At 36.6% G+C, this 18,269-nt stretch overlaps 2 protein-coding genes and 2 long non-coding RNA genes across 9 annotated transcripts in view; 2 read left to right on the top strand and 2 right to left on the bottom strand.

Annotated features, from left to right (window-relative positions):
* Nucleotides 1-541: 541 nt before the first annotated feature.
* LOC117431149 (grpE protein homolog 2, mitochondrial-like) lies at nt 542-9,123 on the bottom strand. Its single transcript, XM_034051808.3, has 4 exons — nt 8,966-9,123; nt 4,391-4,547; nt 4,086-4,167; nt 542-2,966 (listed from the first exon to the last, which is right to left on the bottom strand). The coding sequence occupies exons 1-4, from the start codon at nt 9,046-9,048 to the stop codon at nt 2,614-2,616; spliced, it is 675 nt and encodes a 224-aa protein (XP_033907699.2). The 5' UTR covers nt 9,049-9,123; the 3' UTR covers nt 542-2,613.
* Nucleotides 9,124-10,296: 1,173 nt separating this feature from the next.
* Nucleotides 10,297-11,250, top strand: LOC131699465 (uncharacterized). Its single transcript, XR_009308160.1, has 3 exons — nt 10,297-10,455; nt 10,809-10,876; nt 11,149-11,250. It is a non-coding gene; the product is annotated as an uncharacterized LOC131699465 (long non-coding RNA).
* Nucleotides 11,251-11,404: 154 nt separating this feature from the next.
* Nucleotides 11,405-13,567, top strand: LOC131699464 (uncharacterized). Its single transcript, XR_009308159.1, has 3 exons — nt 11,405-11,718; nt 12,353-12,502; nt 12,965-13,567. It is a non-coding gene; the product is annotated as an uncharacterized LOC131699464 (long non-coding RNA).
* A 280-nt stretch (nt 13,568-13,847) lies between these two features.
* LOC117431141 (actin filament-associated protein 1-like 1) overlaps nt 13,848-18,269 on the bottom strand; it is a 35,395-nt gene continuing 30,973 nt past the window's right edge. For all 6 annotated transcript variants that reach the window (XM_034051786.3, XM_058996233.1, XM_058996235.1 and 3 more), the window contains 4 exons: nt 18,098-18,262; nt 16,239-16,414; nt 15,558-15,686; nt 13,848-15,371 (listed from right to left, as the gene is read on the bottom strand). In XM_034051786.3, the coding sequence (XP_033907677.3) occupies nt 15,345-15,371; nt 15,558-15,686; nt 16,239-16,414; nt 18,098-18,262 (497 nt within the window). In that variant the 3' untranslated portion in view covers nt 13,848-15,344. The remainder of the gene's footprint in view (nt 15,372-15,557; nt 15,687-16,238; nt 16,415-18,097; nt 18,263-18,269) is intronic.

The following is an 18,269-nucleotide window of genomic DNA, read 5'->3' as shown; positions in this document are numbered from 1 at the left end:
TAAAAACGTATACAGGAAGGCTGTAGGTATTGCATTATTATAACAGAATACAGGATGATTAGAAATTAGATTTGACTGCTTGTATAACACTCTTTTCTAACAGTTGTGGGCTTAATAAGCTGTTAATGTTCTCAAAATAGAAACTGGAGCAAGTGCATGCAAACCAAGACTTGTATTCAATCTTAAATCTGTCTGTACAGGCAAGTGAAAAGGATGGCTTTTTAAGATGACTTGTACATCCAGTGCTAGCAAAATGGAAACAGAGGAAGCTCTAGCCTGCTTAAATTTACAACAAATTGGGGGTGAGTAAAAATGGAAAAAAAAAACAAAACATTATTCTTTATTGCTTGGCATCAACTTTTATTTACCAACATAAGTAATTCAATATGGTTCTGTTTAAATACAGAAACATTCGCTTTGAAGTTAACTCTAACATACATTTTCTGTACAACCATAAACTTTAGGTACATATAATTTAGAAATGTATAAAAATAATTAAATGTGTACAGTAGACACTGGCTGCAAAACATATTTAAAAAAAAAAAAAAAACTGTTTAAAAGGATACTTGCACTAAGTGCTATTTTGATAACAATCATTTTAAGATAAACAACCATGTACATTTACACCGAAAGTTGAATGTATTCTACTTTATATCCCATTGGTGTAGAAATGTGAAAGAGATTATTTTTCACTTAGTAACAAATCATCTAGAACTTTAAAAAATAAACAAAAAAAAAAGACTGTAAAGCAAAACTAGGAGAAAATGTGTTCGGTGACACTGAATTATTTTCATCTTGATTTAGGGATCGATTTGATTAGCCTACAATATACCCCGACTTGATAAAACAGAGCAAAACTTTTGGACTTTTCATAGCATATCCACTTACTTTTTAGGGCAATCCCAGGATAACGGGTAAATGGTTAATGCCACGCTGGATGATTCCCCGGTGTTATAACATACTCTACATAATCCAGCAGTGGTTTATTCTGGCAGGGTACAGGTTGCTCAAATCAACACCTTATACAGTAATTATACCTTGCTTAATAACAAATTCTAAATCTGAATGTCTTTCAAGCATAAAGCTAAGTCAATTGCATTTCGTGGACATTTCTTTTTTTATTTCTTAACATTGTAACAAATACGTATTTACAGAAAGTTTCAGCTGGGTTACAGACAAGGCCAAAATAAATATGCACAAAGTTATCTGTAAGCTATGTAGCACAGTCAGTAATAAATCTACTGAATGGCATTACTATTGGGTCTAACAGGGATTTCACTTGGGGTATTTTAATCTGCACAAACAAATGTAATACTGTAATGCAAAGTTTATATTACCAAAGCAATAACAAACAGTGCCAGTCACAAAAGTATTATTAAATAGTAAAACAGAATGGAAGATTAACACTTTTACTGAAACATTCTTGTATTAACAAGACAAACTAGCCAACTTGCCGTTTTTCATGCAGGATATGACAGATAACCTCCATGTTGAAGAGAGAACAGTTTTTAAACAACCCGACACTGGTAACCATTTGCGTGGGCAAGTATCAGCATCCAAAGGAAATACAATGTTTCAATAAATACAACTTTGTTCTTGATGTACTACAAGCAAATTAAATACAAAATACAAATAAACAAATGGATTTAACCTTCTTTAATATCCTTGTCTTAAATACCTTGCTGTACTCTACACAACATGTACACATGCATTATCCCATGCATCTCATTTAATCTCAGGCCCATACATTATTAGCTGCTTTCAGGGTCAAACTGTAGAACACACCTCGCATCTCTTATCTTTTATGACAATACTAAAATCAAGACACTTGTTTCCATATGCCTTTTCCAAAAGCAAATATTGAAAACCTCATATGGCGATAGAACTTGTGACTAATCACTCGAAAAATGCTAACGTAACAAACAACTGGTGGTAAATATACAAAGTCACACAATTAAATAATTTGCTGGTATACCAAACTAGAATTAACCTTTAATTCAATGACTTGGGGGTTGAATTGATCAACCTAAAAACTGACATAGCAAGCCATAGCTGATTATATAAGCACATTTTATAGCACTGGGGAGAAACCACTCTGGATTGCATCAACCACCTATCTGTGGATATACTGGGGAAAAAAAATCTGGGAAAAGGGAGATCTACTTAACCACTCAGTGCAGTAACCATCACAATAAAGATTTAAACTAAACAATTCAAGGATAATTTATAATACTGAAAGTCTTACTTTTGCACGAGAAAAGTTTGAACTTTCAATTGTGATACGAGTCAATTGTTGAGGGTGAAAATCTCAAACAATTACGGTACCTTGAAAATTGGTAACAAATCCTACATTCTGTGAATGACCATCAGCAACTAAGTATCAAATAAAAAAATATAAAAGCATAATTTTCAAAAAGAAACAGGAAATATATAAAGACTGTACAGGATATTAAGAAGCAAAAGGTACAATACAAATGTTTGTATGGGCAGCTGGCTCTTTGAGCTAATATATATATATATATATATATATATATATATATATAGCTCAGAAGACAGGAAATCATAAGAGGCAATGCCAAGCTGAAGTAGGTCTCAGTTGAAATGGAGTTGCTGTCAATCTTGGGATTCGACTGCTACTCCGACATGCGCGTGCCTAATTGTGCGCCCATGAAGTTGATACCCTTCGTGGGTTACAACCGTTACTGTGCCAGGCTCTGAACCATCGGCTGCTACGTGGCAGACAATTTCATGCTGATAGGGGTCATATTTGCCACCAATGGGTGTCATCTTTTGAAGCCCATGCTTGCCAAACACACTGTGCAACTGCTCTTGAATGAGCAAAAGTCCGTCATAAAGGTTCTTGAGAGTTGGGTTTTGATCACCGAGCTCCTCCTCAGACACACTATCTGTGGTCTTCGCCAGCATATCTGCAACCTCTACTAAATCTCTGCAGAAACTCTGGATACCTGCAACAAGACAAATACCAATTATACAGCTGCACCCATGACACAGTAACCATTATACAACCATTTGGATGGCTACTCACACCCTGTAGATGTATGACCAGAGAACTGCTTACCCACCACCAAGTATGCAACAGATGTTATTTAGAATTAATAACCCATGGAATTTGCAATGTCTTCAGCATTCATAGACAGCAGGTGTGTGTGTGAACACCCTCGAGAGACAGCTTGTTCATTCAAATATATTAAGCGATACTAAGCTACTTGTCCACGCTTGTTGGAGGGCAGTGTATATAGATAGGGACACTAAATAAAAAGCTGTCAAACTAGGAAGTTAATGCTGTCTGACCAGTTATTACACATCTGATTGTGGCTTTTCTTTGTTGGTTAAATATATAGCTTGGATATTTGCATTGTCATATCTTCTACATTTTGTTCAAATTCTCAAATTAATAAAATTGATACCCAGGTAGTAAAGAGAGACCCAGATCGGGTAATTTTAAACCTGACAGGTACCTGGGTTTCCTGGTACCCGTGCCGACCTCTATTACATATGTATATAAGCAAAACCCATCCTTCATCATCTTCAACTAATTCAAAATACCTGCATATTACTAGCATGTACCTGTAAGACACTGCATGAGATCTTCATTTTAGTACAGGTGTACTGTTCTGGGTATTTTTGATAACTGATCAGAACAAAAAAAAAAAATTAAAAAACAAGTACTAATGATACAAGGTAATCTTCAACAGAAGAAAAGTGGGACCAGTAACTGTTGATTATTACAAGTGCTAAGAAAGTTGATCTTAAAACTTGGTTACCACTTTAAACTTGTATAATAAATGTATAATAAATTCCAATTTGTATTTGTACTTTTAAAACGAAGATTACTACCCAAAGGCTTTTTAGCAAATTGCATGCAAGATACAACTGCAGAATAGGCTGAAGAGTAGGCCATTCAACACATTCAACATTTTTGTATGTACAGACAGTATGGAGGTTGCATATAATGTATTGTTTTTACAAAAAATTATTAACATTTAATTTGGTCAGCAGCTCTGTGTGTTATGTTCTCAGGGTCCTTCTAACAAACAATTCCAATAATACAAAACATGTCTTACCAAAGAGCTTTGCATCCTCCACAAATTTTTGAGTTCTTCTTCTGACTGTATCAGAATCAGCTAAAGCTTTCTTATATCTCGCCTATAAAAGCAAAGAAGAAAGTGTAACTTCTGACAACGTGCACAGGCAGCAGATCCTTGCAAGTTTCTTTCTCAGGATTGTCTGAACCCAGGATTCGTCTCTTTAGCAGATTCCAACTTTTTCAATTACATTTGGTATAATGTATTTAGGAAGACAGACAACTACTAGTAGAATTGATACAATAAGGAATACAGTTATAGTGTTTGATTAATAAAAATCTTACTGTGAGATCTTGAACTTGTTCTTCAAGTTTACTTGCTCTCATTTCGAGCATGCGAACTGTTATAGTTTTCCCTGGCTCATCCTCGGAGTCGTCCACATTGTTCTCGTCCCCAGCGCTTCTTTGATGTGCAGCCGAACTGAACAAGCACTGGGATCCCCTATTGAAAAACAGGGAAAACAAACATTCAGTTCATTTAAATCAAACATTGCAACAGGGCACCTGATCTAACAAGACAACTCTCACCAAAGAACAGCATTCTGATACAAGAAATACAGTTCAATCATGGGAAAACATCCCATACCATTCTGTTTAATGCACAACCAAATAAATAACAAACACTTTGTAATTCCTTGTACACTTACAAATGTGTGACACTCTCTACTGTCCTGGGAAAAAAAAAAAAACTTTGAGGTCACAAGACTAGAGCACAACATTACAGAATGGGTTCAGTTTGCAAGCAACATGGGATAACGGTGTGGTCCAGGTTTTAAAGAAAAGGGCTTGTAACCAGGAGGTCCCCGGTTCAAATCCCGGCTCAGCCACTGACTCACTGTGTGACCCTGAGCAAGTCACTTCACCTCCTTGTGCTCCCTCTTTCGGGTGAGACGTAGTTGTAAGTGACTCTGCAGCTGATGCATAGTTCACACACCCTAGTCTCTGTAAGTCAACTTGGATAAAGGTGTCTGCTAAATAAACAAATAATAATAAACATAATAATAATAATAATAAACATAATAACAATAACAAAATAATAATAATATCACTATTAAGGCAATTCTTTAGTCTTAATTCAAAGGTCATTTAAACACCCTAGTTGTTGCCCACTCTTACCTACTTTACATTACACTGGAATGAGAACACTGGGATCACCATACCGATTTGTAACAAAAAGAATCTTTCAAGGAAAGTAATTTGCACCATCCTGGAGAGCAGGAGGAGGTACCATTATTGACACAAAACCGCCCCACCAAAAAAAAAAAAACCACATTACTGGTAACATGTAGACTATTAACTTTAAACTGCAGCATTCATTTTCATTAGTAAACTAGCATTACTGTGTGCAGTCATTTAGCCTTAAGCCAATAATAAAATGTAAAGAAGCAGTTACATCACAAGTGTGTTTTGTGATCTGGTACTTTTAAAAAGCTGTTGGAAGGATGCCTAATAAAAATGCAATTCTTGTTCTTGCATGTATTTTATAGTCTAAAAATCAGTAACCGCTTGGGTACAGACCATTTTAAGATCATCAGGTTATTTCTAAAATGCCTGTTGGTTGCAAATTCAAACAGAACTCCAATGACAACCCCCTAAAATCTGAGACCATCTATTGATCCATGTCAATGAATGATCTCCGCCTTTCCTGCTGTGAGAGAATGGGCCCTTTTACAATTTAAACAGGCAGACAGATGGCTTCAGGGACCACCAAGGAATAATGAATGGCTTCCCTTTTTGGACCAAGAATGTATCAGTCTCTCCATATGTTATATATATAAAAAAAAGATAAGATGTCAATACAACTGGCAAAGACCATTAAAGACAATTTAGCAATTACAGTTACCTCTTCCATTTTAACAAGAGACAGATTTGCACTAGGCCCAAATGCTTCACAGAATAGTAAATGAAGTATGCATCTAGCATTGAGAAGCAAATGGAACAACTGATTGATCTCCAGCACAGCGAATGTTTGTTTGGGGGGAGGTGTGGATGTGCATGAAATATCACCTCTCCCCCAGACCTAAACCAAACCTTCCCAAGTCAATGTGACAAACGTTTTGGTTTCCCTTAGCCAGAATAGCCACGACTGCAAAAAGAAAAAAAATGAAAAAATAACTAACAGCGAGTTTTCTTCAGTCATGGTTACCATCACGTTTAGAAACACTGGCCGGCTTTATCAGTCCTTCCACAGCATGTCTCAATTTGAATATCAAACTCAAATACCCTGAAGCCGAATGTTGGCTCATTTCCAGGCTCCTGCACAGAGTCGTACAATTGTAATTATTGTTGCAGTTAATGCATGCAGTAGTCCTTCCTTGTGTGGCTTGTTTTTATATAGTTAATGCATACCTACTGATTTGGAATTAAGATCATAAACCTTGGCATGAAATGTGTATTAAAAGGAAATCCCTGGTGAAATTAGCACAACGATCCTAATACTGAGAACATGCAAATATTTTAGTTAAAGGCTTAAGAATCTTCTTGCATGTGGAGAATTTGCATTGAGTCTTTATACACTTGTCAGCTGCCACTTAGAACTAAACACTGCTACTGAAAAAAACTGGACATACGATGTCAGCAATCACAATTTAGAAAACACACATTTTTAGGCTTTGACCATCTTTACAGAAATTGTAGCAAAACTGTACCCTGTACCCTAGTTAACCCCTTAAGAAGCTAAGTGCATTCAAATTGATTCAGCTGAATTCACAACTTAAAGAAAATAATGTGGACATGTTTTTCAGTACTATGTGTCAGAGCCAGCACACTAGCTCTGTTTGTATGCATTATTGTACAGAAATTATTGGAAAACCAGACCTTGTATCCTCTTGATACCGAGATGTTGTCCTTTTCTGCACGTACAGTGTTCCAGTTCAATAATCACAGGTTTGTGTTTGGCATGTACGCTTATTAATAGTTCACTAATGTTTTGTACATTTGACAGGCTCAAGTACAAAGGACTGCCTGATTGCAGTGTTTCTATGTGCACAGCATAAAACAATTCATCTCATCGAGTTCATTAGAAAAAAAAAAATCAGTACATGAACCAATACCTTTGACGTTAACGGGCTGATGTAAGTTTACGTGCAAACTGATTTGCGGCTGCAAAAACCCATCTTGCGGTCAAAATTGCAGTTTTGCACACACTAACCATGTTTAGCGTCTGTAAAGTGGGACTTTAGCGGCCACTAAAAATGTGCTGTATGTAAAGAATGGTTTTCACCTGGTGTTCTGCACCCGCTATCAAATTAGCACTTTGCCAGCATTAATTAATTTAAATGATATTGAAATGTATTCAAATGAAGAAAAAAAGCATGGAATTGGTGCAAACCATTGTAGAAGCAAGTAATTAAGAGCTGTACTAAACCGGCAGACATTTACGAATCTCTATTTTTAATTTCATTATTTTGATAAGTAGCTCAGGGCCCTCTGCGCCCACCCAGGATGTGTCAGTATAATCAATGAGCTGTCACTTATATAATGAATGTGTCAAAGCAATACATTTAAATCATTAACAACTTAACACAATTAGAGTCTGCAACATGGTATTAAATGCAACAATAATGTATTGATATTGAATTTTCATGCGTCAACTCTGTGTATTAAGTATGACAAAGACGTTATTCCAAGACTTATAATACTGTACAGGTTGGAACAATCGAAATAATTGTAATTACATATAATTTTAAATTTTAAAAACACAAAGCTATTTAAAGGCAAACTTGAAGCAAATTCATTCTTTTACATAAGTTACTGGTATATTTCCACACTTTCGGGATTTCAGCATTCATCTCCACTTCTGCAGTGCAAGGGCAAGCAAGCAGCGTAAGGACTTCGCCTCATTTGGCGCTGTGTCGTCTCAGTCCCCTAGCAAAGCCTACGTGAATAGCAGCCTCAGCAGAATGGATTCCAAAAGGAATGGACTGAGACATTTAGTTGTGCCGAGTAAACATTAGACCGCACTTTGAACAAACTGAAAGATACATTATTACATTACCGCTACCTGCATTTGATTTTTCTTTTCTGTTTTATACAGCCGAAAATAGAATCGCTGTTTAAAAATACAACAAAATGCCACCATTTAACTGAATGTGGCAATACACTGCAACTACTACCGTTATCGCATTTTAAGCCATCATCATGCCAAATTGCCTTAACACCAAGTGTTGAGGCAATTTGGCATGACAATTAATAGACAGTAAGACTAGGCTGTGCTACGACATTGCACTTCCAAATCTGTATTGTTAGAAAACGTACAAAATTAAGAACTTGACTGAACTCAGCAAAAATAATAATAATATCTAAGGGTTCGTCTACAATCACCTCAAATATAAATAATTAGATTGTCACCAGTCACACGCCGACAATTTCATTTAACAAAATATCTGACTGTACCTTGGACAACTGCAATCTATGTTAACATTCAAAAACTGACACAACAGGTGTCTTCTGAAATAAGACTAATACAATAGTAATATACATAAAGCGCCGGTCATCCTCAGAGTCTGGGTTACATATCGTTGCAATTTGGAGACAAACTTAGGCAGCCTCAGTCGGAGCGTCTCAGGCATATTCTACATTCATACTACCCTCTAAGTCTTACAAAACATACAGATACCTGTGGGTTTAAAATACACATCATTCAGTGACAGACACTTCTTTAAATGTAAATGTTACGTTGTTCTCTCTCAGGTCAACTGCAGACGGCAGTAACACACACTGAGCTGCGCAATACCCGCTGCCTCTCCAGCAGCACTATGTATGGTATGGAGGAGCATAAATATCTATGTAAACCACGTTTTGTTTCTATCGCAAGTTCTACATATTCGTTAAGTACATTCCTGATAATTGCATTCTTACTTGTTAATCCTGGTGGAGTGCGATATTAAACACTTTAAATGATTCAGATTCTCTGCAGCCGCCCGAAGGTAACGCATAGCCATATTCGTATAACAACCTTCCTGAGAGCCGCGCAGATCATGTGAACTGTATAACTACAAGACCCATAGGGCATTGCGAGGTATGATAGTACTACAACACCCAGCTGGCACTGGCGTAATACAACAACATAGAACCAAGAAAGGGGCTTTGATTGAAGCACTGGCAATAATACTAAGTCAGACAGGATCATGGATGCTGTAATCAAATAAAAACCCCAAATAATCAATCACATTAATTTCAATTTTATTCGGATGTGGATTTTAAAAACATGAGTTTTCTAAGATTTAGTGAACGTGGTTATTCTAACATCAAGAATAAGATCCTCACATCCTCTGCTTATCCCAGATCCAAGATAACATCTCAAAAGGAAAAAACAGTTTGACGATATATGAATAAAAGGCAGTGCTGGATTTAATATCCGTAGCGCCGTTTTTGCTTATCAGCAAACCTTGAAACTGAAAGGTAAACACCAGCGAGTACAACTTGAAAGTGTATTTACATTCAAGATGATGCAGGCCAAAACACGCACCATGAATGTCTTGTTTAGAACAATTAAACAGGATTACACTCACAGTAGTCAAGTTTGACATTGCTTAACAGAGTTTATATCATATAAACACATTTTATTTGATTTACAGTGATTTTTAATTTTTTAATTTTTTTATTTTTAGCATTTTTCACACTGGGAAACTCCCCCTATTTTAGAGGACACTTGGTTGATGCAATCCAGGAATAATTCTCCAGTGCTGTAAAATACTCTTAAATTCCCAGTGGTGTTTAACATTAATAGAACTTCCAAATGTTATTCCTATGTAATAATTTAAACATTTGGAAGTTCTATTAATTTGCTGCCCTTATTATTTTTAAATGACAGTGTTACTGAAATCACCTGCATTCCAGTTTTTTTGTAACATATATTTATCACATAGTTAACATATATTTAGTTATTAAAACAGTAATGACCCTGCTGTCAAATGTTTAGTAGATAAACAAACAACAGTACAGGATTTTTTTTTATTTTTTATTTTTTCTGCACAGCTCTAGATAAGGAGTCGGCAGCCTTCAAGTACCTTCAAGACTTCTTCCCTAAGCTGTCTGAGGCAAAGGTCAAAGCCGGTGTCTTCGTCGGACCATGCTATACCTTCATGCTATCATTGTTAGTAAAACAATTCACTGTGCTACTCGGAACTTATATTTTATTTTAAATACAATGATGAAACAGGAATACAAGTCAGATAACTCTGTTTACTGAATGCTGTCTCAGTTAGAAAGGTAAAAGATGTCTGCTTTGTTTTTTGAAGCACGTATGCCGCAGTGTCCCAGGGCCTATGGAAAAGCCTCCTCTGGCTCTGAAACGGTCGGCCCCTGCCTGTGTGCAGAGGGCACACCACCATTCTCCACAACAATATGTAAGCACATTGCTTTCCAGCAAACCTTCTTGTTGAAAAGGTATCCTAGGTTTAACAGCAACAGTTTTAGATAAAGCTTTTAGTCCAAGCAGCACAAAAGAAAAAATGAAAAAAAACACAGTTCAGTAAAAACTGATCACTAAAATAAGAACATAAGAAAATGCTATTTTAAAAAATGCAAGCACTTTGTCTACGTCCACTGAAATAGACATCTAATAGATAATATATTATTTTGATGATGTGTTCTTTCTAAAACTTGGAACCCATTAAAAATAGCATTTAAAATATACTACATACACCAGTTGAACCAATTTATAGAATATTTTATCACAGTTTTTTTTTTTTTTATTTAGGAAATCCATCCAAGTCAGCTATACGAAATAAAACGCTATGACAAAGAAGATTGTATATTTGATCCAAGGTAAGCTGTCTTACAGTAATCATTTTGGTGACATTTCATTTTGATGAGCAGCTCTTTTTTTACAACTAGCTTACTAACATTTATAAATACTGAAAGTAACGTAATAAATTAAATAAGAAATGTTTCAAAGACGTCTTTCTCAATGTCTTCAATGTTAATTAGACTTAGTTTAAAATAAAGTTGGCAGTTGTGCCAATGCTGAAATAAGTAATCACTGAAAAACGTGGTATTTATGTGCAGAAATGTTTTTTTTTTTCTTCATTGTTCTTTAGTGTACTGAAATCCGAACAACAGAGGAGGAGTATAACTCTCAGTCTGCCCACAGAGTTCATACACAACAATATCGCATTCCTCCAAGTCAAAAATAAGATCTGGTAAGAGAAGGTTCATAGTCATTCTCCGAAACAACATCCATCCATTCAGGCTGCAGATTGTAGTACAGTCCTGATCTGATTTCTGGAAGGTACAGTGCATTTGGTGATTTGTCTTTGTCCTTTTCTTTTGCACATTAGTATTGCAGGCTGGAGAATGTGGGAAGATCAATATCTTGAGGATACTCCACGTTGGAGATGAAGTCTGTCAACTGAACAACATGATCCCACAGAACATAGACCACCTGAAGCTATTCAGCAAGCAGTATGCTAACGAAATGGTACTTTGCATCAACAGCAGCAGATAGCTGACCTGCATTTGAGGTTCATGGTAGAGATCACCACATTCACACTTATTTATCCATTTATTAGAGCTCTTTGGAGATTAGGCGCCTGCCAGAGGCCAGTGTCTTCACCTGTGTTCGGACAGATTGCAGAGAAGACTGGGGGATCCATTTGGATGGGCCCAAGGTAGGAATTAGATATTCTTCATTATAAAAAAAATATATATGCATTTTACAATCTTTATGCACAATGCAAGGTAAAAAAAAGTATATGGAAATAAAAACAATAAAGGTATTGGAATGTGACACATGTTTAACATCCTTAGTTCCGCAATCGTATCTCTGTTTTTAAACTTTGCATTATTGTTTGTGACACAACCCCACTGACTGAAAAGGAAGTGTTGCTTCTCATGCAATGGATTTCCAAGAAAGTCATCGGTATAGCTATGGGTGTAGGTGGAACTCCTGGACCCTTTCATGGCAGATACAGTTTGAAAAAGAATTAAAAAAAATATATAACATATTGTAATCGGCAGTGTTGCGTGATGCACTGCCATTACACTTTGTGACCCCTGTCAGAGACATAAGATTTAATGCCTGTACCCATGAATGCAGAGGAGCCTGGCACTTGCATAATGGTGAGGACCTTTGCTCGTTTACAATATGTTTAAAAAAAATCACTAATATTTGTAATAAAAACAAGAAATAATTCAAGTTGTACAGATATAGCATTCCTTCAATGTACCACGAAGCAGCTTTTGCCCACTGCTTTGATAAGAGCCTCTTTCTGCTGTGTGTTTTCGTCCTGTTTGTCGGTACAGATAAGGTACATTACTCCTGGCTCCAGTGCTTCCCAGTGTGGGCTGGACTGTCCAATGGCTGTCACAACTGAAAGCACAGTCCCCTGGTGCATCACTGAGATTAACTTCAAACCTGTCAGCTTGATTCAGGAGGACAAGAGGTCCACCCAGGTTTGTGTTGAACTCTGTAGGAGGCAGGTTATTGAGCAGGGGGAGGATTACAATGAGGATTAGCATTCTCCTTTCTGAGTGTATCCTGAATAAAACATCTATCCTGCAAAGCTTGCTATTTCCTCTCGTACAGTTTACTGCAGTTTACACAGTATGTATTGTAAGGTTCAAATGTTTCCTTCGCTGTAACTGTTTCTGAAATATTTAACTTCTAGACTCATCACTATTGATAGTCATGAGATTCCCAACCCTCTAAATCAGGCTTACCTCACTTAAATTCTGAAACAGCTGAAGTACTTTCTATGAGTATTAGAGATAAGGGAATTAATTCAAATCCAGGTAGATGTGCAAGTAAGGTTGATGTAATACAACAAGTGAACACTAGATGGCATTGAAGAACGCTTGGCACAACACTAAGGTATGATTCTGGTTAAACTTTTTTTTTCTTTTTTTTTTTTTCAGAGGCTGTTGAAAAGAATGGATGATGGGACAAAGCTATATCTTGTGCTGCAGCCTCTGGACTTTGTGTGTGAAATGTCCAGGAAGCTGAAGATGATGGCAGACTGGGAGCAGTATGATGCAGACGTGTGTGTAACAGATGGGCTCGTGTATATATCATATTTATAGGCTGGGTTGGAAACAAAGTGGTAAAACAGTCAACCTCAATTTTGCTGCAACATTGAATGAAGAATGCAATATTCAGTTATATCATTCTGAGTATACATCAGAACAGGACATTTAATTGACCTATATTTACACACTACCTCAGACTGGGACTTAGGTTCCAATGTGATTTCCGACGGCATGTTAACACATGGGACCTTGAGAACTGAAAGGGTTAACGCACATTTTAAACTATTTATAAACTGTATGCACAGGTGTGAATGCGGAACTAAGGAGTGCTGGAGCCACTGGGGTTAGCCTTGATCAAAAAGTGATCATTATGATGTTGTTTCTTACCTGGTGAACATAGAAATGAACGTTGAGACTGTGAATCGCTTTTGTACCTACTGTAGATACACACTGTGGATCTATTGGTTAATGTTATAATTGTAAAGTAAAAACAGACCGGTAAGCACAAGCTAAATATGTCTTACCAGTTTTTTGTCCACTTCCACAAGCATATGTTGAACATTTGTTTTATGAGTGCTGTATTTTGACAACAGTTCTTTTAAGGTAATTTGCTGTCATTTTGCTTAGATTGGAGGCACTATATTGCCTCTGCAGATTATGTTTAGAGCACCAGACGAGTGCTGTTTTTGGAAACTGGTTTCCTCAGTTCATTAATACCCTATTCTTGTTGTAAAAAAGAATGAGTCTCAAGAAAGACACATCTACACAAACGTTAGGGAAAGATAATGCTTCTTTTATTTTCACTGGGTGGTCCATCGCCACCTCTAGTTATTGAAAACATATTTTAAAGTGCATACATTTGAACAAGTAGAAGTTACTGAAACAGAGAAACCAGTTCAATGTAGAGAAGCTGAAAGAATCCGGGTAAGAAGAACTTCTGTTAACAAAGACTTGGAGCTCACAGCTTCTCTACCAGATCTACGCACTTTGAAGCACTCCATATGGAAATGGATTCATACATGAAACGGCCCCAGCAGTGAAACTCAATTTATCGGTTCACTTTTGTGTTAATTCATTTACTATGTTTAGTTTCTTCATGTGTCTACGAACCTATCTGTATACTCTGGCAGGTCTGGAGAGCATTTTTTTAAAAATAATTCCAGGAATACCCATGCTTTCAGTTTTCTGAAGTGCCCTTGCCGTTTTTTTATGATAGAGCAGATGGCAGTCAGTTGAAAGTCCTAACTAGCTTTAGTTTAAGTATTCAACTGCAGTATTAGTATTAGGTCAGTACAGATCTACCCGTCACCTTTTAGTATTTTTAGAAATTCTATATATCCTGTTATCCTCACATTTAGCCAAAACCTGGAATGGAAAATTTGCAACCTGGCTTTTGGCTTCTTAGTATTTAAGAAAAACTTATCTTAAAGACATACTGTCTGAATATAAAATACACAAGAACACTAATACTCAATGTAAATAACAAAGCAAGAAAAAACTTTTAAAAAAGAAAATCTCTTGGATTTTATCTAAAATGGTCAGAAAATTCTATAAAAATTAAATAAAAACAATTGTCAATCTTTTTTTTTTTTTTTTTTACAGCATTCTTACAGTCAAATACATGTACAGCGTGCATTTTGACACACACAGCTGAAATATCTAATTCCTAGTTTCTATCTTCTCTCTATCTCTAGGCTATTTTATTATTAATTACACTCTTAAATTCACAGATGGTGGCAAATTAAAATTTGTAATACAGAAATGTCAACATTATACACTACAGACCTGCACTTCAAAATGTATGTGAAGTTTGAGGAAATATATTCAATTTAACAAAATAAGTTCTCTTTGGTTTTGCTCAGTTAAAGTTTACATGTACTTAATTACTTTCCAAACTTACACTGGGAGGATTTGCTCAGTGTACACTATCAAGCTTTGAAATCCAGGACCCTGTATTCATAAATCATGCTTCTCTTACATTTCAATGCAAGAGTAACTGAAATATCTGGACACCAATTGAAGAAAGTCCTGCATTATTTTTATATATAAAAGACCCTTTTGTCCGTCTTGCCCTTAGTAATCCCACTGATTGACAAACACCATGGCAGATACTAATCAGTCTTCTTTCTTTAGTTACAAAATGACATAAGGCATTCTGAAAATAGCAAAAGATGAAACTGGAATAGATTCTGAATTTGCATTTCAAAATGCTCTCTATGCTGAATGAAACCTCTCTCAGTTTTGAAGTGCCCACATGACACACAGTCACTTAGGTTCCTCTCTTCATCTCCCATTCCTGTAAACAAAAAAAGAAAGAAACATTAACAGAACAATAACCTAAATGAGAGAGAGAGAGAGAGAGAGAGAGAGAGAGAGATTGATTTTTCAGAGGAAGCTCAGGTTAAACCCTTTTTAAAAAAGAAAACCAGACTATATTAGTAAATCACTTAAGAACTCATTGAATAAATGAATAAATAAATACCTTAGCCTTCTTCATGACACTGCCTTTCCCTGAGGCAGTGATGGACGGGGTGCGCTTTCGGATTTCTGAAGCACAGTTCACTGGAAGGTAAGGCTCTGCGTAGTTGCTCTCACTTTTTGTTCCTGAGCTCTTTGACCAAAAAAATAAAAAAATCAAATTGATTTCCCATCAAGAGCCTGATTAAATCTGTCTATTAAAATAAAGGAATGCATATCCCCTGAACCAAGATAAAAACACCTGTACAATCCAAAACAAACACATCACCCATTAGAACTATTAGTATCATGAAGAAGTGTAGTAGATTGCCATGACCATCATTCACTATATGCACATTTAGGTTTTTTGGATATGTAAAATTCTAATGCGTGACCTGCCTAAGTGCAGATATACGGATGGATGGACAGGCCCACTATATTCACTGTATTGCCTCTGTAATAGGCAGTGCTATGTGATACACTGCCATTATGGATGCTGTCCCCTGTCGGTGAGATCAGATGAGGTTAAAAGCTCTAAAACCACAAATGCAGACGAGCCTGGCTCTTGCATTGTGGTTAAGGTGCTTGCTGTTACATCTCTACAGATTACCTTTAGGGCATCAATAGTAACGCACCAGACTCTTTATATATGGGACTGGATGGAAGTCCTGGGCAGAGGGGACTGTGGGTGTGGAGAGCTGTGTACCTGTGAGCCAGTCGTGTTGTCCCCGGCTGCCCCGAGAGATCCCCCCGCTAATGACTTCTTCAAGTTCTCCTTCACCTCCGTCAGGCTGAGCTCCAGATCCACTCGCTGGCTTTCCTTCTCTCGACACTTCTCTTCCAACTGTGCAATCTTCTCTTCCAGGGCTTTCGATTTCTTACCTAGATCACCCATAAATAAAACAAGTTGTGTGAATTACCAACATACCCCCAGACAGTGATGTAAACACATTACACAAAACAAATGACCATGCACAGGTTCAGCAAAATCCAACAAGTGGTTCCTAAGTGAAACCTTAATAGCCAGCCGGTCTTTGGAGAATGAAAGGAGTGATTCTGTTCTGGTAAAGGCTCTTTGGCATTAGCTGGTGTAGCAGTATAGACAAGAGTGTATGGTTTGTAGCCACTATTCATGATGACCACCAGAGGGCAGTATCCCCCTATGAAATCAAACAGTGGTACTCAATTGCGGCCCCTGAGAGCCACACCAGTCCATGTTTTTACTCCAAGCAGGTTCTAAAATAGTTCATTGAACCTGCTAAGAGGCAATGAACTAATTTAGGACCTGCTTGGATTGAAGATCAGGAATGGAATGGATCTTGAGGGGCAGAATTGAGTACCACTGTTTTAATAAGTGATTTCCCACTTATGCAGAAAGTGGGCGGTTTTTTTCTCCTGCTCTTTTACCATCTGAGTGAGTCCTGGCATTTCAGCATTTAAAATATTTAAAATCAAGTCACTAGAGTTAGATAGCATATATAACGCATACTCAAGTTTAAATGGAACACTTAAAGGATGTGAAGCAAAGCAGAATATCCTTTCGACACCAAAGTAACTGAAGCGAGGAAAGGAAATGGTTCACAGTCCCTACACACAGTAATGAATACCTTAACTTCAAATGCCTTTTCACCTTCAAATACCCTGAGCAACTGAACCAGATACTGAACATGGAAGCAAACTTTAATGGGTGGTTTTAATTTCAATTGTCGTAGATTCTCAGCTGTAGATATCTAGTGACCTCAAAAATAATTGTTGATACTACTAGCGCCTGTAAAAAGTTAGGGTTGGTTTTATAAGGAACATTTCTAGCAATTTCCATTTTTTTTAACTACAAAGGAATCATAAAATGAGCCTAACCGTACACAAAGAAAGATAGCAATTTACTAATATCTTTAAGAAACATAAACATTTCTACAAATGTTCCACATCGTTGATTTACTATTTTAGAACATATTCTGTTAAATATACCGGGTTCCATTGCATTGTGCATTGTATCTTCAATATCAATTTATAACAAATTCTCAATCTTATGTGGTAATAAAAAATCTCAGGGATTATCACCATTTTAGCAGCAGACGTCTCTGTTAAGAACAAAATACTTAATGCTACATTGGACTAGCATGTTATTTTCCATTTCTTATCTATTACAATACAATAAATAACAGCTTCCAAACGCGTAAGTCTGTTGAAATGTCCATTTGGGGATGTAATTAAAAACAGACCTATATAAAAAGAGTATTCTATTAATATTATTATAATTATAATTCTATTATAATTCTGGCTCTTGTCTTCTCTTGGAGATCCACAGTGACATTTCAGTAGCAGTATCTGACTAGCTTCCAAATGAGGACTGTATTTATGTCCTTTTTTAATTCCAGTTTTGTTACTGTGTTGTATTAATGTATTTGTGTGCAAGGTGCTTTGGGGTCCTTGTGATGGAAGACTGTATTGTATTGTTTTGCATTGTATTGTCTTGTATGGTATTATCTTGTATTGGAGAATATCTGTGTGCAGGTACTCTTCCCATGGTGTTAGATCTGATTGTATGTGAAGAATATAAAGTACCTGTGGTGCTTTTCAGAGCCTCCTTCACTTCTCTCCTCTCCTTGCGCAGCACTACCAGTTCATTTCGAATCACTTCCTTCTGTTTTTCCAGCTTCTCCTTCTCACTCAAGTATCTCTTTGCATCTTCTTCAGCGCGGGTCTTCCCATACTTATACTGGTTGGCATCTAGAAA

This window comes from Acipenser ruthenus, chromosome 22 (assembly GCF_902713425.1).
Source record: "Acipenser ruthenus chromosome 22, fAciRut3.2 maternal haplotype, whole genome shotgun sequence".
NCBI lineage: Eukaryota > Metazoa > Chordata > Actinopteri > Acipenseriformes > Acipenseridae > Acipenser > Acipenser ruthenus.
This window is presented reverse-complemented; position numbering and strand designations above follow the sequence as displayed.